At 34.8% G+C, this 20,870-nt stretch overlaps 1 protein-coding gene across 1 annotated transcript; it reads right to left on the reverse strand.

Annotated features, from left to right (window-relative positions):
• Positions 1 to 1,912: 1,912 nt before the first annotated feature.
• On the reverse strand, positions 1,913 to 8,236 carry LOC145314237 (protein grainyhead-like). Its single transcript, XM_080154070.1, has 7 exons — positions 7,920 to 8,236; positions 7,624 to 7,708; positions 4,992 to 5,926; positions 4,166 to 4,234; positions 3,564 to 3,915; positions 3,040 to 3,185; positions 1,913 to 2,080 (listed from the first exon to the last, which is right to left on the reverse strand). The coding sequence occupies exons 1-7, from the start codon at positions 8,067 to 8,069 to the stop codon at positions 2,000 to 2,002; spliced, it is 1,818 nt and encodes a 605-aa protein (XP_080010196.1). The 5' UTR covers positions 8,070 to 8,236; the 3' UTR covers positions 1,913 to 1,999.
• Positions 8,237 to 20,870: the final 12,634 nt, after the last annotated feature.

Below are 20,870 nucleotides of genomic sequence, written 5' to 3' on the forward strand. Positions count from 1 at the left end.
TTTTTTATTTGAAGAGTTAGAGGCCAACTAATAAAACAGAATATGCATCTTTTAGAATGCTATTAACACATCTAAAGAAAAAATTTAAATCGGCCTCCAAGTTCTGGTCCTGTAGGCCTCCATGTCCACTCTGGACAGGTAAAAAATTTAAATTCCTTATTTGAAGAGTTAGAGGTCAACTTATAAAAAAGAATATGCATCTTTTTGGATTAACCGACATAACTGAAGAAAAAAATTAAAATCGACCTCTAAGTTATAGTCCTACAGACTCTGGACAGGTAAAAATCAAACTTCACTCAATTGAACAGTTAATGGTATATTTGTTTTAAAAAATGAGCTTATATTTAGATGTTCTTTATATATTTAAAGGAAAAAATAAAATTGGCCTTCAGGTTTAGATAAAAATTTTTAATTTAAGGAGTTAGAGGTTTATTAAACAACATAAGCATCTTTATAGATGCTATTTATATGTTTAAAGAAAAAATGACAACCGACCTCCAGGTTTTGTGCTGCAGGCCTCCAGGTGGACTCTAGACAGGTAAAAATCAAAATTTCTTATTTTTGAAGTTAGGGGTTAGTTTATAAAACACCATAAGCATCTTTTTAGATGTTATTTACATATCTAAAGAAAAAATACAATTGACCTCCAGGTCCAGGTGCTGCGGGCTTCCATGTAGACTCTGTCCAGAGAAAACCTGTAAGCCTGAACTTGAACTCTTCAAATAAGAAATTGGAGTCTTTTACCTGTCCTGAATGAACCTGAACTTGGATCCCGATATGTTAATATTATCCAAGTAAATGCATATTCTGTTATTTAAATGGACCTCTAACTCTTCATATAAGAAATATGATTGTTTACCTGTTCAGAGTGGACCTAAAGGAATGCAGGACCTGAAATTGGAGGTCGATTTATATATTTTCTTCAGATATGTTAATAAGATCCAAAAAATACATTTTCTGTTTTATAAGTTGACCTCTAACACTTAAAATTAGAAATTTGATTTTTTACCTGTCCAGAGTGGACCTGGAGGCCTGCAGGGCTTGACCCTGGGGGCTAATTTTCATTTTTTTTCAGATATGTTAATAACATCCAAAAAGATACATATTCTGTTTTATATAGGTTGAATTTTTACCAGTCCAGAGTGGACCTGGTGGCCTGCAGGACCAGAACTTGGAGGCCAATTTTAATTTTTTTCTTCAGATTTGTTAATAACATCCTGAAAGATGCATATTCTGTTTAATAAGTTGATCTATAAATTTTACAATTTTTTACCTGTCCAGAAACCACCTTTTAGCCTGCAGCACCTGAACCTGGAAACTTACCAAAAAAATTATTAAATATAAGTTAACTACTACCCAAAAGTAAACTTTTATCCCAAATAACCTGTAGACTCACATTAATACCTAGCCTAATAATCACGGAGTAAGCGAAAGTGGTAAAACTTCCCCTTCACCCTTAAGTTAATTCTATGAAAAATAACTGATATTTAAATCATAATCACAAATAAAAATATATTTTAAAGGATTTTCGTCATCTTTTTTTTACTGACCTAGAGCTTAATGCATTTTTGTCGTATCCTAGAAATAGGAGAAGACCTACTATGAAAATAAGACAAAACGCTCCTTAAGAGGCGTTGTCACAAAACTGACAATATTCGTTTTTTGTTATATAAATGTAATATTATATAGTATATATAGTAAATTTTGGTCAAGTAAAGGTAATAATATATAGTATATATAGTAAATTTTGGTCATATAGTATGATATAGTATCCAAATTCATCCTATATAGTATAAATAGTATATATAGTATGCAGTGGTCGCCCTGTATATATAGTATATATAGTAAATTTTGGTCATATAGTATGATATAGTATCCAAATTGATCCTATATAGTATAAATAGTATATATAGTATGCAGTGGTCGCCCTGTTTATTACAATATATTGCCACATGTATTATGTTGTCCTTAGCTCATTTGAATTTGTCATACTTTGTGATTATTCTACAACTTCACAGAGAGTAATGTCGTACATTATACTATCTTGTCCTTCTATGCCCTCAAGTTCTATGGCGGTTACCTAAAATAAAGAAAAAAATTTTAACACACCATAAAATAAAAAATTATGCCTGTTCATCAAAGTGAGAAATAACAGAAAAATATTAGATAGCAATTTAGTGTAAAAACTCTAATATGTTTTTATTTTTATTTTGGCTAGGTATATAAATATGGTAAGTATGGAACACAGTAATAGTGTCTGACTGATTATGACGTAACAAAAAAAATTAGCCAATGAGAGGCCGTTATTGACCAATGGTAAAAGTTATAGTGGCCTCTTATTGGCTAATTTTTTTTGTTACTTCATAATCAGTCAGACACTATTACTGTGTTCGTAAGTATGCCATATTTAAACAAACATATTCTTTAAAGTGATACGTTGTTGTTCAATTATATAACACAATACCTAGTAGGTAAATACTTTATTATTTACTTTTTGTAAAACCAACTACATTCATATTAGTGATAGTATCTATTTTAAAAAACCAAAAAAATATGTCCCATAAAAACTCAAATTTAATCAAAATGTTATGTTATGATCAGTCTTTATAAAACGAGCTAAATTCTAAGGTAAATTTCTTTGTAATTTAATTAGATATTTATGGAATTTGATTAAATATTTTGTCAATAGAAATATTTTAATATAAGTAACATAATATAGAAAGTTCATAAATTAATAATTAAGTTATGTAAATGTATAAAGTACAAATCAAAAACCTAAACTAGTAGGTTTTTTTCTAGTTAAAAGAGATATTCACGAAAGAGGTTATTCTATACTTTAAAGAAAAGAAATAACTTTTTTTGATAAAAACTATGTTTTTATCTATTAGGCAAAAGAAACACAATTTTACTCTTTATCGTTTTAAACTTAATACCTATGCCTTTCAATTATTTAAGTAACAAGCTAAAAAGGAGATATTTTGCCAAAAAAAACTAGCTAAAACCAGCCCAAGACATAAGTATTTCAACTGAAAATCATACCTGCATCAAAAAAGTGTCTTCGTTGCAATAAAATTTGAGTAAATCGTCGTCCAACTTTGCAATGATTCCTTTATGATTTCTTCTGTACAGGTAGCGGATAGCTGTCGCGGATACGTTGTATTTACTCTCGATGGCTCGGGCCAAACCTAACAAAAAAAAATAATTCTATATCTTTTAAATGTGTACCTATTGAGGTTCATAGAAGTTCGGTCACTGCATTCAACAAAGATGATTCATAGATAAATATCGAAATAGAAAATAAGCCTTAACTAGTTTTCATTAAGAGAAAACCATTTTGACCCAAGTTTAACCGCCAATAAAATAACTTATAATATTTCTAAATTGGAAGCAAGTAAGTTTTTTTGTTTAGATAAACTATCCAGGGATCTTAAGGGATAAGACAATGAACAAAGCCCCCCCCCCCCGCCCCATACTTAACAATTTATGTTAAAATATAGATCGGAGTAGGGTTTTCTGTGATTGAAAAAGCACTTTAAGGAAAAATACCGATTTCTTCTTTCTACCTGTAACTGTAGGAGGAACAAGATGTAGAGGAGTATAAATCTCTTCATTCTCCTGTCGTACATACACAACCATCCGTGTATCCGACGGCGGATACGCCTTCCGCCTTCCCACATCCGTAATCTGCTTAACAGCCGTGCTCGAACCTATAACACTTCCGCCGCCGCCGACGCTGCTAACAATAGAAGATCCAAAACCACCGGTCTGATGGGTAACTAGGCCGGGCGAGGGACAAGACTCTGGGTCTGGCGTGAACAAGACAGGGAGGCGGGATAGGTCAACCATGGAGTAGAATTCAGATCTTTCTTGGCACTGGTGGTACATGTCTAAAACTCGTTGTCCGCCCGCAGCCACCTGAATTAGATTACAGGTTAATAGGTATAATCCCTAAGTTCGACAAGTTTGTCAAAGATAGACATTCAAATAATACTGCATAGAACAATTGAAACTAATTTCAAATGCTTTTAGCCGGGAAAAAATGCTTTAGGTGTACCTAAAGTCAAATAAAAAGGTAAAACCTAAGGCAAATAGGTATTACCTATTTCTATAAAGACATAAAAGGATAGGTAAACGTATATTAAATAGTCAAATTCAGATATCTTACCTTTCTTGAAGCTCGTCGTTCTTCTTGTCTAAATTTTCTTTCAGCACCTTTATCACAAAACACCTTCAACTGAAAAAAATACATTTCTCAATATTTGATAAACAAGATGGTGGTATTTCTGCTTGTTTTCCGTAATAGTATGTGTCTTTAGACTTTAAAACAGGAGTAGAACACTAAATTTGGCATGTTAGTTGATTTATTTTAATAAAAGAACAAGTATGTTATAAACTAGCGCTTCCAAAATGACAAGATAATAAAAATAAATAAAGTATATATATTTTTTATAATAAGTAACAGACATATTGCCGTTGATAAAAGCAAGAGACACTAAGTTAATCAATAACTGCGCTTTTTAGGGTTGGCAATCCGTATCCGAATCCGGGATCCGGAATCCGGCCAATGTTTGGCCAATTTTTGAATCCAAATTCGGAATCCGTTTTTTAATAGCGGATTCGGATTCTTGATTGGTAGGCTAAAAATAGCGTCTTGAGTTTTTTCTTTCAACTCCCCCTTTTTAAGGCAAAGATTATCATCATTATACATAATATCTTTAAAAATTTCATGGTTTGATTTTCGGAAATGAATTAGAGAGAACACCAAAAAAATTAATTTTTAGGACATATGTATGTAGCACTTAAATTTTTTAAAAAGGCCTTTTAAAATATTGCTAATATCCGGAATCCGAATCTGGAATCCGGAATTCGCGGGAATCCGCCATTTTTTTTAACGGATTCTTTTAAGAATACGAATTCGGTCAAAAAATTTGACGGATTGCCATCCCTAGCGCTTCTAGAAATCTTTTTGATATATTTTAGAGAATATTTACCTGACAATAAGCCCTGTGTACAATATCATACTCTCCATCCGCAGGATTCCTCACATACGTGTCAACTTGCAGGTGCATGGGCAGACCTTTCACTCCCTTCTGCAGAGAAAAATCCGTGGACAAACATTGAATGGCAACAGAAATGAAAGCGGCTTTAGATGGATTCCAATACACACTGATAGCATTGTAAGATACATCTTCGATCCTTACGATGCCACAATCGTCGGGGATGTGATTTGTTTCAGCATCCAGAATTCGTTGTTTGCCGCTTGGTTGGCGGCTGTGCCAGAATGACCAGGCATTTAGCTCGTCCTCTGGCTTCTTGGCGTCCCTAAAGACAAGCATGACCATACTTTTGACCTCAGTCATGTTTCCTGGTAGTGGCTCTGTTGGATTGGGTCTGTATTCCAGAGTTATGCCGTAAAATTGGCCTTTGTTTAGATAAGTGCAGCGATCCTCATCTTTTCGCACCCATTGGGCTGTTGGGGCTTCTAAAGTGCAATGAAATCCAAATGGAGAAAATTGTTTAGCAATATTAACCCTTGAGGGGTCGGCACTACGACTAGGTTTGCGTGGAGTTTGTGTATTGAACGTTGTCAGTGTGTCAGGCAAGTCTTCCAAGCCGGAACTGTCAGATCTTACAGAAGATTCTTCGATAACCATGTCACTGCTCAGAGACATAGCTCTACTAGGAGTTGTATTAAGAGTTGGACCATTATCAACTAGAATATGGGGTGGCAGGATTTGATTCAGGATTGATTTGTCTGATTCTTTCAAAGATCTGAGCACGTTTTGAACAGCTGTAGCCGCGCTGGCCTGGATGGCTTGTGCTCCAGCCTCCAGGTCGATGCCTTGTTCGGCGCTAGTGAAGCTAAGATCTTCAGGTTCAATTTTGCCCGGTGTTGATTGAAGTAAATATGTCTGATTGTCTTCACCCTGGGAGAAAGATACTTAGATATATTTTAAGATTCAGATGAAAAAGCATAACTGATATTTAACTTAAAACTGAAAAATCTTTTCATTTAATTCATATGTAATGTATTTAAAGTGTGTTACCTTTTTTTTATGTTTTATTATTAATTGGCCACAACTTGGTCAAAAATGCTCACAAATCAGACCTTTTTCGACCGAAGATACTCAAATGGTTCCTTTACAAGCCCAATCAATCAGTTTTAAGATATCTTTATATTTCAAGGAAACTTGATGAAAATACTAAAAAACGGCAAATTTGGGTGTTACCTTTTATATGCACAGATACCATAAAATCAACAGAAAAAATACTTATTTTTACTTTTCTGTTATTTTTAAAGTATGATTCTGTTAAATTGGCTATTCTTGAAGGGTTTTATGCATTGATTATACTGAAACATAATATTGGGCAGAAATTAATGTATTTCAAAGAAAGAAAATTTTGAAAATAAGAAATTTGACCTCTACCACTTTAGAGGACAGCTGCCAACCTCCAGTTGACAGGATATAGTTAAATACTTGTTAGCAATAATAATTAGTCCAAAAAGTAAAACAAAAAGTTTTTTAATATGGCAAAAAAAATGATAATCTAAATCGTAATTTTGGGGATGATAATCTAAAAGACGCTCTTGCTGTTGGTGATGATGACCCAGATGGTATCCAAATACATGAGCATTATGACAACTTATCTATTAAACTATGGTTCGATTTTTGTATTTGTAGCATTCTCCAATCAAGAGAAATCCCAAAACATACAATCATGGTTTTTAAATTCTCCAATTCATAAGGTAAATATAGTAGTTTTTAAAAATGGTTATATTTCTTGTTACAACTTTTATTTGGAGGCTGCTACAAATGCAAAAATTGGACCATAGTTCAATAGATGAGTTGTCATAACGCTCATGAACTTGGATACCATCTGGGTCATCATCACCACTAGTAAGAGCGTCCTTTAGATCATCATCCCCAAAATTAAGATTTAGATTATCATTTTTTTCCCATATTAAAAAACTTTTTGTTTTACTTTTTGAGCTAATTATTATTGCTAACAAGTATTTAACTATATCCTGTCAACTGAAGGTTGGCAGCTGTCCTCTGAAGTGGTAGAGGTCAAATTTCTTATTTTCAAAATTTTCTTTCTTTGAAATACATTAATTTCTGCCCAATATTATGTTTCAGTATATTTCAATGCATAAATCCCTTCATGAATAGCCAATTTAACAGAATCAAACTTTAAAAATGACAGAAAAGTAAAAATAAGTATTTTTTCTGTTGATTTTATGGTATCTGTGCATATAAAAGGTAACACCCAAATTTGCTGTTTTTTAGTATTTTCATAAATTTTTCTTGAAATATAAAGATATCTTAAAACTGGTTGATTGGGCTTGTAAAGGAACCATTTGAGTATCTTTAGTCGAAAAAGGTCTGATTTGCGAGCATTTTTGACCAAGTTGTGGCCAAATAATAATAAAACATAAAAAAAGGTAACACACTTTAAAATAATTTTGTAGGTATATTCTTAGCTGTTGCCTTTTTAAGAGGAGAGAAGGGGGGTGGGAGATGGACACAATAATAAACATTGACTAACTTATTTTTCATGTGTTTTTAAGGAATTGCCTTATACATTTTATATCAGAAAAAAAATAAAATATAACTAGGTATTCCTGTATTTGAATGAGGTTTCCATTTATAATCCCAGCTTCACTTGTGATAACAACATGCTGACCATTCGACATCATCACGACTTGCTGAAAATTTTAAAATTAAATATCTAGGTACACCAAAAAGTTACAAAAACATATCACCAGCTCGTTTTTTTTTTCTCTTATATGTACTGAACTCTGAGATTCGGAAAAAAACATCCATATTTTCTTGATTTTTTTAAAAATCAAGTCAAAACTAAGAAAACCTATATTTTTTTTATGCCGTCTAACTTTAAAAACCTTAAAAAAATATTACTTGATTAGGCTCTGTCACAATAGAGGACAGTGAAGGTATAGAGGCATGATTGAGGTCCAGTTCATGTATGTGTGCGCCAGGAGGATGCAGTCCTCCGTGAATAATATCTCCCCCCTCCGACACTACAATATCCGTCTTGTTTACAGTCATGATTGTCTTTACTACTAGCAGTTCCGCGTTGTACTTCTACTACAGGCATATATTTATGTGTGCTAGCTAGCTAAGTTTCTATTCTATTGTGGTTCTGTCAGGCGCCTTGTCAGGTGGTCAAGCTCGATACATTTTTTTCATTATGCCTGAAAATTGTAATGCATGAGTTATTATTTCACATTTATTTTTTTGTTGTACAGAAGATTTTTTAGTCAGGAGGCATATTTACCAACTAAAATGAATTTTTTCCCCAATCTATAATATAGAAATAGGTTTTCATCTAAAATCTTAACTTGATTTATACGGGATGGGAGGTGGGGGGGGGGGGGGGAATAAGAAAAATGTACCCCCCTGTATTTTGAGAAAAAAAAATTAATCTTATTTTTTTCTTTGGCATTACAAAGTTAATAAAAGTTAACAAATATGTACGTATTTAGAAGCCTGTAATAGCTTCAGGTAGATATTCAACACTTAATAAAACAGAACCGTTAAGAATGGCTGTTTTAAGTAATCTTAACATGAAAATAAAGAGGATTAACTATTAAGTAAAGCAACTTAAACACAAAAACCTATCACTTTTTAGCTTTTAGGAAGATTTAGAACATAAAACATCAGATATTTTTTAATTGGAGAAGAAAAAATAATAATCTTACAAAGTTATACAAAACTACAGTGTTTTTTTTATGTATTAAGCAGTATTAAGTTCCTTTTATTTTAGAATAATATTATAGTATCCTAAATTCCTAATCCAAAGACGTCGAATTAGTGGGGTAAAGGGATCGTATTTACACACCCTTCAAACTTTAAAAACCCACATTTTATACCCAAAAAAAACCTTTGAAACCCCTCATTACACCTCCCTCAAGATAAAAGGCTTGGACGTCCTGTGTCCCCAATCGAATTCTATCATTTTTTATATAATTTAATAATTTTTACTTAATTTTTAAACTTTTATAGCATAAAACGTATTTCATTGTTACAAAAACAGAGGATATTAGGTTTAAAATCTACTAAATATATATTATTGTCAATGTTTCTTGTTAAGGATATTTGATAATTATTTGTAATTCAGTCATATTTTTCTTTCTGTTCATAAAGGAGCTAGGCATTTTCTTACTTTAAAAATGCAAATAAAGGCACTGGATATTGAAAACATAATTTTCTACTTTAATAAACATTAAATAGTCATATTTGTTGTCATCATGTCAAAACAATTATGATAATAACTTGTAATATTTTGACGTAAATAAACACAATAAAATTAGTTAACTGGTTGAAAGCAATAAACCAGCTGAGCTAAGCTGCAACACTGGGCTAGGCTGGGTGGTGTGTGAGTGTGTGTGACAGGCTAGCCAGTGATGCGGGGGTGTGACTTGGTGCGGGTGTGACAGGCTAGCCAGGCATGCGGGGGTGTGACTTGGGGTGTGTGTATAGTCAAGGCTAGTGCAAGCTAGCTAGCAGGTGAAAGGAATGTTTACATTTTACATGACCCTGTCTGTAACAAGGTGGCCGATAAAGCATAATTCATTTTTTGATTTCATAATTTATTTTTCAGAAATCTGGTCATTAATATAAATTGTTAAGAATATACAAAAATGCTAAAAAAAATTAATGATATTAAGAATTGTACATTTTTAATAACCCCTGGCAACTGCGTTCAGGACATATGCAAGGCGACCAATCAAGTTAAAGGATTATAAAAATTCCACCCAATCAAGTAAAAGACTATAATAGTTTGACCAATGGCATTAAAAGTCATAAATTGCTTGACTTTTCGGCTCCAGATTCTTACACCAAAAACACGCGTTCAATCTCCCGGCTAAGCCGCACATGAAAAAATCCTTTACATTCCAATCTACTACGAATTCCTCTATATTCTCTCCCTACTACAGCTTAATTTTTTAATGGGTAGTTTATTGGGTGCATTCGGTACAAAAGAGTAAGGAGAAAATGCAAAGAAATTCGTTATGTTTATCTAACCTAAACTGTCCTTGTTATTTGTTCTTTTTTTACAAAAATTCGGTTAGATAAACGTTCGAATCGGACTAGGACGATTTACCCGCTCCTTTTTATGCTGTCGTGGTTGCCGTCTTGTTAAATTTATGTGCATTAACCCCGTCCGCTACTTTTTATTTTATCATTTATACCTGTCCTTTATATTTATATTTATAATTAAACAACGCTATTTCTCGCCACAATTATATTTTCTATGAAATTTGCGACCATCTCATCAAGTTACAATTTATGAATAGAATTTTATAACCCGTTTGTTGCTTCTGATATTTTTTAGCCGATTGCCATCGTAGTTTCCACCACCTGTTCTACCTCCACTCCTTCTTCGTTAACCTTTGTGTCTTTCGCCAGCCACCATAGTTCCACTATCTTTGGTTCCACGGCCGCGTTTGTCGCCAACTGTTTCCTATCGCGGTCTGCCGCTCTTTGTATTGAAGTGTATCCCGCCAGTTTTTTCCTATACGAATCTGAAACCCGTCTGTAAGCTTGCGCCGTTTCGAGTCCGACCCATCTTCCTTTGTCTCTCGCCTCCGCATCTGTCATTCCTGCTTTGAAGCCGTCAGACACTCCACTTATTTTGGCTGACTTCCCTGTCACTCTTCCTTCATAACCAACCCCTGCGCAAGCGGCCTTGATATCATCCAGAAGCGTTGAAACGCTGACTGCAAAGGTCCCATCCGATACCTGTATTCTGGTGCCTGGCAACAATCTCAATCGTGGAAATAGTGCGTTGGTATCATTGTGTTCCTCGTCATATAGCCAGAAACCCATTCTTGCGTAATACGTCTGAACCAACAAATATGGACAAGCCTCTCCACCTTCCGCTAAAATGTGACTAATTTGTCCTGTCGCTGTTTGGTCGTTTTTCATCCGTCTGAATTTAACTTCTACTGCCCGTTCTCCGTCCAAATCCACTAAAGCTATATCTCTCGCCTCCAACTGTATAAGGTCCGTAATTCTTGCCATCAAATAGTACTGCAGCACAAGCATGAGTGCCACTCTCATTCCATCCGCCGGTATTTGTGGAATATCCTCCGGTTTTTCAGCCACAGATAAGATTCTCCGAACTATCTTCTGTATGACACTTGCTGGCAAAGGATCACCTTTGTATATATATAGTAAAGAAAAGAAAAAGAAAAAGCAAAAAAAAATAACTCTTTACCCCAACTTCCTTTAATTGTACTACGTAGTTTGTGTTAGCTTACTGAAATGCAGTTATTTGTCGCCAAAGCTCGTTATATAATCTGTCCTTCTCTCCTGCTCATTAACCATTTTAAAAAACGTTATGGAACTTGTCCTTTTCTATACTATATCCTGCCTCGAAACATCCTTGTCCTGTATTCCGCTGAAACTCTGATTAACGCATCGCACATTCTTTGGCAACTTAATGACCACGTCGACTCTGGCACTTGTAACATGGCCAACATGGATTTTATGGATCCTTTCACCTGCGTACAAAAACCATGTGGTTTCTTCAATTCCTGTAATTCTGTTAAGTATTCTAATAATAATTGTTCCGACACACTGTTGGTGGGGATTCTTCTTCTCATCATATATTCTTGATAATCACGAATCACTCTGTTGTGATGTGTCGTAGTTCCTTGCGCTCGCCCATGTAGCATAATTCTAAAAAAAAAAAAAAAAAAAAAAAAAAAAAAAAAATAAAAAAAATAAAAAAAAAAAAAAAAAAAAATTTCTCATGTATTTTTCTTACTCCTTTATTATTAGAATGTCGCTGTTTGTCCTTGATTCCCAAATTTTGTCTTAAAACTACGCTTCTCTGTCTGTCCTTGTCCTTGTAATATATTTAACAAATTTTTTCCCCTTTCCAATCTGCTCCCCCCTAATCCCTACATTAATTTTTCTTGCTCATTTATTGGTTTGATGTTTTCCCAATTTTTGCCTTAATACTACGCTACTTTGTCTGTCATTATCCTTGTAATGTTTTTGACAAAAATTTCCCTACACAATCTGCCGCCCTCTGATCCCTACCTGGCTTGGTGTTGTTTGCCCTCATCCAAGTCCATTCTAAGCATTGATGTTGTAGGCTGTCTCAACTCCCCTTTATCTCTCCCACTCTGTCTTTCATTTGGGTGCCCTTGTCGGCTCCTACTGTAACGTTTAAGATCTATTCCCTCGTTCATTTTTCTCTGAAAAACAAACATATATGAATTTTCATTACAATTTTCTAAATTTGTTGAAAAGAATGTCTTTAAATTTCAGTCTGATGAAAAGAAAACTATTATCGGAAAAAATTATGAAGAAAAAAAAAACCACTGCTGGAACAAAAATAAAACATACTATAACAACAAAAGTAAATATTCTTAAAAAGAAATAGCCTCTAAAAGTCCTTCAACTAGTTTTTATCCTAATTTCTTTACCCTTTTGGCCCTCCAAAGTTGTATGCCTTCTTGTCATAGTAATCTTCATTCCTAATCTTATACATAATAATCCACCCTTTGTTTTTAATTAATGCCCTGTCCCCCCGTTTCCTAATTGTATTAGCCATGTGTTAAATTCCCTAATATAAAATTTTTGTATTTACTATTTCTTCTATAGAATATTTAGTGAATAAACAGAAAGGATAATTTATGTTAATATTCTACCTTGTTTAATACTCGCACTATTAAACTCAAATACAGAACTAAATACTGTAGTGACTCAATGAAAATAAAGTACATTTTAGGTACGAATCAGCAGCGCCAACATATTGAATTTTGCCTCTGAATTGAAAATAGTATGATCTGAATCTCGGAATGCGGCCTTAAATTCAAAATGTTTTTCAATAAACTTGTTAAAACATGTTTTTTCTCTAAACAACGGATAAAAGCTTGCGGAATACCAAGCTGGAACCACTAGCACTGCTGTAATATTAGGCACATTGGTCAGTGCAAACCATGTTCTTGTCACCTCTTTTATCGGAGGTACCAAGTAATATATCTCTTTAGGTTGTAATGTTTGTATGAAAAAATCTGTGGCCCATGCTGATGCCTCCGGGATACGAGAAAAATATTTTTCACACTTGGTATTCGTTTTTGTGGCGAAGGCGTCCACCGTCGGTATTACCGACAACGCCTGTGTTATCCTCTGGAAATCCTCCTCCGCCAGTTGCCATTCATCAGTCGGAATGGGTTTTGATCCAGCATCCGCTATCGCCAGGTTTACGTTACTTCTGCTAGCCCATACTGGGAATATCTTGATATCTGAAAATAAAAATAACATTAATTTCATTAAAAAACTTTCCATATTGAGACGCCTGTCGGAAAACAATCCTTATTTCATGTCCGTGATTTTGATAGTAACCTTAATAATTCTTTGAATCCCCTGTGTGATCCTAATCCTCCTTTTCATCTTAATTTTGTGTCCTTGCTCATGTACGTTTTAACTTATAATTTCAGTCAGGTTTTTTATAACGCTTACCGTATTTTATCTGTTGGTCTACAATGTTTAATATAATCTTCTGTAGCTCTTGGACCCGAGACCCTTTTGTCAATATATGTACCAGACTTTGGCTGTCTGTTATCCAGACCAATGTGGCCCCCCTTATGCTTTTGATATAATTTGTGTCATGTGTGAACAACCGGCTTACTGCTGCCAGTTCCCTGAACGTGGAACTTTTTTCAACCTCACTTAGGTCGAATGGATATTCGCGGACCAACCTAAATTGATCCGCTTCGAACACAAAAGCCTGCGTGCTGGAACTATCGCTAACCATTTTGATTAACGATTCTTCTGATTCATTCGGGTTCCATTGGTCTGTACTATATGTGCTTTGAGCAGGATGCACTATGTGAAAATCTTTCCTAATACGCCTAATCGCATTTCCATTCCCCTGTTTGAGATAGATTTTGCAAATGTTTAATTCTTGACGGGTGTGTTCATTTAGATCCATATGTCCATCCCATCCCCCGCTTTCCACACTTTGTCCAAGTAAATGTTGACACGCCCTGGTCGCTATTCTTACATAATTGTGGTGTGAGGTTAAAAGATGTGCGCAACTCCCCAAAATTGCCGCCATTTGTTTGTTGTGAATATTCTCATTCTTGTCCAGTATTAAATCAATATTTGCTATTAAATTGGCGATCTTGGCCTCTGATGCAAACACTCTCATCAACACGGAATCCATAAAAAATCCCAGATAATATATCTTAGTGGTTGGAGCTGTTAATTTTTCTGCCGCCATGATCCAACCACTGTTGCCCAAAAAATTTAAAGATAATTTGAAAAAACTGCCACATCTTGTCACTGACCTTCCTACATTTAAAGAATCGTCTATGTAAAACGATATATCCACTGATAATTTATGAAGTGTGACTCTTAGTGGCCTAATCAGATCTTCCATTTCCGCTGCTGCTGGTGCGTAACCAAACGGAATTGATGTCATCATGTAAAATATTGTCTCACCGTTGGTGTCTGTGATGCTGAATCCAAAATAAGTCTGTTCTTGTTCTGCCAGCTTCACATTCAAGTACATATTCTTGATATCCGCACTCGCCATGTAGTACCCGGGTTGAATCCTGAAAAATTCTTATGAATTATCCATTATTTATTTTTGCAAGCATATGTCTTGTCTTTGAGTCCTTTCCTGTTTTGCTCTCTGAAAATTGTTTTCTTGTCTTACCCCATTGACAATAAAAACTAGTTGCTTAAAATATTACCCTTGTTTATTCATTGTTAAATATTATCCATATAAGTTTTGTTTTAGACACCTGCCATATTTTTCCCAACTACTACGAAAAAACCCTCTGTTTCCCCTCACTGGACCATGTTTTATTCCCCATTTGTTTTATGTCTTTGTACTCTCGTTTTATCTGTACATAAAAAAGTCCGCTCTTCACGACCTATCTCCTCCCTGTTTCATTGACCCTAAGAAAAAAATAAAATATTCGAACCTTGGTAACACCGCCGACAAATCTTCCATGACCACGTTAGATTCTTTGACATACAGATTAACTGATCTTGACAGATCAAGGCAAACTCTATGTTTGAGTTTGCCTGATTGTGTATCTGTCTTTGTAGATAATGTAAGTGGACTTACTATCTTTGGACGTGTTGCCACTTGTTTTACTGCTCCCAGTTCTTCCCAGGCTTTAACTTGAGTTCTAACGATATCCATATTCAGTCTCGCAGACGCATTATTTTGAAAGAACATTGGACCTGGGGGGGTATTTTTCACCCATTGAGGTTTGTGTCCGTGAGTTAGGGTATGTATCACTTTATCACTGGCCCCCAGTTCTGGTTATAAAATCTGATGGATTCTGGAGAATGAAGTTTAGTATTATTTGAATCGAATCCCATATCTTCTAATTTTCTTATAATTGATTCACAAAAAGCCGAAAATTCTAAATCAGAGTCATCTACAGAAATATATTCAGGTAGATAGTTAACTTTTGGTGGTTGAATATTATGAATCACCTCTTTAGGTGTCACCTGTGCGAGAGGATCCAACGTTTCTTTAGTTTGAGGTGATTCTGTCTGCTCTAGCTATTTTGCATTATTTTCTGATCCTGACCTCTCAGATCCGTTCCTCCCTGGTCCTCTAAAACTCGCTCCCCCCGTTCCTCCGTTACCATTGTTTTGGTTTCGGAATCGGCACTCTCTCGCCATGTGATTTTCTTTGTTACATATGTAACATTTTCCCTCAAACTTCCTTCCACCCTGTTTGCTTGTGGGGGTTGTTGTGTTGTTCTTCCTATATTCCTCCTTTCTGTCCTCCTCTTGTTTGATTATCGCTTCCCAGTGCTTTTTGCGTTCGCCTGTCAGCATTTCATTGTGATCTTGTGTAATGAATTTCATCACTGAGCTGTGTGTGGCCTTGGGCCAAAAGAACATGTTGAGTGTGTGATTCAATTCTTCAATAAGATCTACCCCCCCCAACAGGTCATCCATTACTGCGTGTAGGCACTCCCTAAGATGTGCTGGCACCTCGAGAAAAAATAATCTTCGAGTAGCATCCTCTATTCTGCCCTTCATTGTTGCTAGTTTTGACAATTGGTACTTTGCAAAGTGGAGATGTGATGCTGATCCTGCATTCAAAATATTGATGTTGAACGATTTTGTTAACCTTTCTTGTTGTAGTCCGCTGAGAGTCGCTGTCAAAAATCCTGGAGTTTTGAATTCTGCAATTTGTCCCTTCACCATCCTCAAAGAAGGACATCCTACCATTTTGTACGTCTCTAATCTACTTTCTTCCAATTCCCCACGTTGAATTTGATATTCCGCCTTTCTCTTGCTACCACTGCTTGTTGGTTGGCCTCCCACGCCAACCTTCGGGTGATACCCATGTAGTCCATCTCCTTCTACATTTGCTTGCCATGGCTGCGGCATAGTATATTGATCCAAGTTTGATCCATAACGTCTTATATCTTCCTGATGCTGCGTTTTGTTTCCCATAGCTGCCGCCGGTTGAGACGTTCCCGCAAAAAAATCCTGCAGTTGTGACCTCTTGGGTGTTGGAGCTGTGCTCGACCCTTCTCCTAGCTCCACCTGTCTGTGTTGACTGTGTCCTACTTGCCTTGACTCCACTATAGCAGTGAGTTCGTCTACCTTGGATATTTTCTTGTGCAGTTGATCCAGTAGTGACTGGATCAAAGCTTGATTTTCCGACATCCCTTGAGCCTGTTGCTCCTCTCTATCTTTCTGTGTATCCGCCGGATTTGTCCCATCTCCCGCTTGTGACCCCTCATTCCCTGTGTCACCTTCATCATGTCTCTGACCTTGTCCTAAAACAAGTACAATATGTTATTCAAATGCGTTTGACTAAAAACTAGTAAAATTTGTCCTCACTAATAATTCAGAACCTGTACACATACGCTAATATCCCTGTGTCCTACTCTTTTTTATAAACTTTACCTTTTAATTTTACTGAAAAACCTTTTCCTTTGTTTGACTCTACTAAACGTGAGCTACACACTAAAAACCTTTTTTAGCTAAGATCCTACCCCACTGCCCCCCCCCCCCCCTCCATGTCCCAATTTCCTATTTTTGTCTGTTTTTACTGGCCGAGGGCTACCCTCGTCACAACCCTTTCTCTAAAGTCCTAATCCCCCCCCCCCCCTAATGTCCTAATTTCCTATTTATGTAGTGTGAGCAAAGTCATTCCTTAATCTTTTTTATGATAATCTTCTTCTTACCTTCTTGTTCCATTCTGCCGTACTTCGCCAGAATTGCTACTTCCAAATAAGACCACTACTTGTTTCCTTCTAAGAACGCCGTCGATTCTTCTAAAATAAAAAATTCGATCAGATAAAAATAAAAAATCATCCTTTGTGTATGATTCTTTTTATGTTCTCCCCCCCCCCTTTCATGTGTCTTCATCTTCCTTTTCTCCCCCCTTTTTAATCCTAGGCCATTACATAATATTATTTATTCTGCTATTAACCCCTCCTTTACTTTTCTCATTTTTGTTCCTAATCTGTCAACCTATAAAAATTTCGAAAAAATAAATGACGCAAATAAACCCAAAATGTACACTAATACCTGCTTACTTTCTTATAATACGAAAAATGGAAGAACAATCCTCATCCTTTTTATCTTAAAAACACCCGTTAAATAAGAATCTAGTTTTATTATATGCAAATACCTATCGATAACAATACACTCATTTTTCAGATAAAAACCATTGTTCATGTCCCCTAGACGCCTTTAAGTATTTTAAATGGAAAGTGGATACCTCCACCTCCCCTATACTTCTAAATTTGAGTTTTATTAAAAAAGATTTTTGAATAGAGGGTTTTATTTTGGCGCATTTGTATCAACCCCCTTTTTTCTTTGTATAAAATTAATAATGTAATGGACAAAAACAAATCTGATTTTATTTCCTATTTACCTTTAGTATCCCCACTGTTAGCTGTTCTGCCTGATACAATTTCTCTATCGTAGTTATTATATTGGTCTCGACTAACACTCTCACCTAAATATAAAATTATTATTTTTATAATTTTCCTCTCTATCTATATGTCTCGGCGAAAACCTAATCTTCTCTGTTTAAATGCCAACTCTTATTATATTCACCGCGTTCGCTTTTAGAATGTTAAAACATAATAACATCCAGCTCTGTAATTAAGCCCCCCCCCCCCGATTTATAGGAGGTAGTAAAATAGAGGGGGGGGGGGAGGGGGAATTGAAAATATCCTGTAAGCGGTTACGGGAAAATAAAATCTTAAATATAAATGACGCAAGTGAGTACGAAATATATACGCATATTTTGGTCGATTTTGGTGTTTATTTAAAAATGCAAAATAGAATGATAATTATTAAAACAATTTTTAAGTATAACTTTTATCTTATTGGAATAACAATTAAAAAAGAAAAATATTTTTGCTATATGCAGTTCGTGTTCAAACACCTGATTGAAAAAAATTATACAAAATATAGCTTTTATTTTAAGATAGACTAGGGGCAACGCCCCCTAGAAGCTTATACGTATTGTTAACGTGGGAGGTGGATAAGTCAACCGCCTTTCTACTTTTATTTTGAGTTTTTAATAAAAATATTATAAAAAAAAAAAAAAAAAAAAAATTTTAGGTAGGGGATTTGAAATTGGCGCATTTGTATAAACACCAGTTGATGCACAAAAATAAGAGGGGGGAACAAAACAAGTTTTAAAAAAAAATCCGAAATTTCGCAACTACTGTCATCCTGTAAGCCGCCTATGTGCACGAGTAAGTGGGAACAGAAATAAAAAATTAAAACCTTACTTTTTCAAGAGCCTGTGGCCCCCTCCCTAATTCCTATCAAAATTGTGTACTTACGTGTCCCTACCAAAAAACTAAACAACCCTTTGTTCCCCTCTCTATTGCTCTTTCCTTTTTTACTATTATTACGAGAATTGGAAGCTATGATTTGTCCTTATCTGACTTTATTCGTCTTATATTCTTGCCCTCCTACTTGTTTAGTTGTAAGGTATTAGAATAAAAAATCTTTGTTACCTGATAAAATCTATTATAGACTTCCTTCTCTATATTATGTTACCACGTAACTATCGCAACTTGTTCTTTCTCTAAAATATTAAAAACAATTATTTCATAAATTTATAAATTTCAAATATTCCTTTCCTCCCTGACTATTTTATAATTATCTCTATTGTACTGTATTAATGTTCTATGAACGCATCGCCAATGATTTCGGTTTTCTTATTTATAAAATACAAAAGTAATAAAATATTCTGCGCTGTTTCCAAACTAGAATTAACATAACGTAAACCTTGTAAAACCCATGTGTTATCCACCAATGCGTGTTCCTTATGTGTTAAAACAATTTTAATCTCACAACTATCGAAACAAACTTAATCTATTAAACTATTTTTAAAAATACCTAAATACCTATCGTTGTCGCTAACTTTCTTTTTACTTTTTTGTTCTAATAAAATTAATACATTCTATTCTATTCTATTCTATTATATTCTATTCTAAAATATTTTTTACCATATTACTCTACAGTTTCCGTATAATTTAAAAAATTTTTTATACCTACATTTACTGTGTCTTCTCTCGTATCATATTGTGTTTACTCACCTGTATAAATCTGTGTGGGATTTCCCTTTCACTTTCCCGCCAAACTTTTGTTTACATTAAAACATGAATCGTCTGAAAATAAGACATACATCATAAATTGAATCGTCGGGTGGGTGGGTGGGTAAAAAAGAAATTTTTTCGTGTATATTTTAGATCTTTTATTATATTTTCATTTGTTATTTTCACGAAAAATTTTCTTTTTATATTACTATACATAAATTTATCAATCTCTGCTTATATTTTCGCGGATTTTAAGTCCAGTCTTAAAACACCCGCGGAATCACTTCTTTCGTTTACAACGTGTGTGTCCCTACTAAAACTGCATCTTGACCCCTCTCCCCGTAACCCCCCTTTTTTCTCCCCCCCTTCCCTACCCCCCTTACCATCCTTTCCCCCTCCCCTTTCTCTCATCTCCCTTATATCCCTACCCCCTGTGTATGACCATTTTACTCTTGGCCCCGTTCCGAGTCCGTAGCTACTATTCCCCCTACGGCCTATTTCACTATATCTTACTAGTTTTCCCTAAGACCACCTATCTTAGGGCTCACACCTCCTTGTCCTACAAGGAATCTCTTCCTGTGGCCTATCACTTTTGCCCAGGGTTAAACTCTTCCTTTTTTCCTCCCTTAATGGTTCTCTACAACCATAGGGGCTAGACCCACCGTTTCGCAAACGGCCTTCAAAGAAAATATATTTCCTTCTCCTTATATTTTCTTTACAAGAATTTTTTCATGGCTCTAATCCTTCCATTTGAAAGCATAATTTCAAAGCCAATTCTGCCTAAGTTAAAAGGAGAGTAATATAAAAAATTTTAAAAATAATTTAAACAAATATCTTAAGTAATTTGTATTTTCATGGTTTAAAAAGGATAATCCTATGATTTCAAAAATAATCTTCATATATATTCTACGCCTAAACCACGAAATAGCCAAGACAACACTCAACCGAACAAGTTTCAAAACAAACAAGGGTCAAAATCTATTTTTAAACAATATATGATGAAAATTATTTGCATCTTAGTTGGACTTTTTCTGTTTAAAAACCCTTTTTTTAAAAAAAAGTTTTGATAGGAATTTACACAAAAAAAGTGCATAGAAGACAGTCCTTTTACGAAGAAGGGGGATATTGACGAATCAGAGAAAGTGTAGGAGTATTTCGACCAATCAACGCAGTCTAACTCAAAATCAGTTGTTTCTATCGTAATTTTTTCATTTTTTTCTGTCTTTAAAGAAAGCTAGCTATTTATAAAAGAAAAACTTAATGAATTAAACAT

The sequence above is a fragment of the Acartia tonsa genome, chromosome 3 (genome assembly GCF_053477335.1).
Source record: "Acartia tonsa isolate MP-2025a chromosome 3, ASM5347733v1, whole genome shotgun sequence".
NCBI classification, from domain to species: Eukaryota; Metazoa; Arthropoda; class Copepoda; order Calanoida; family Acartiidae; genus Acartia; species Acartia tonsa.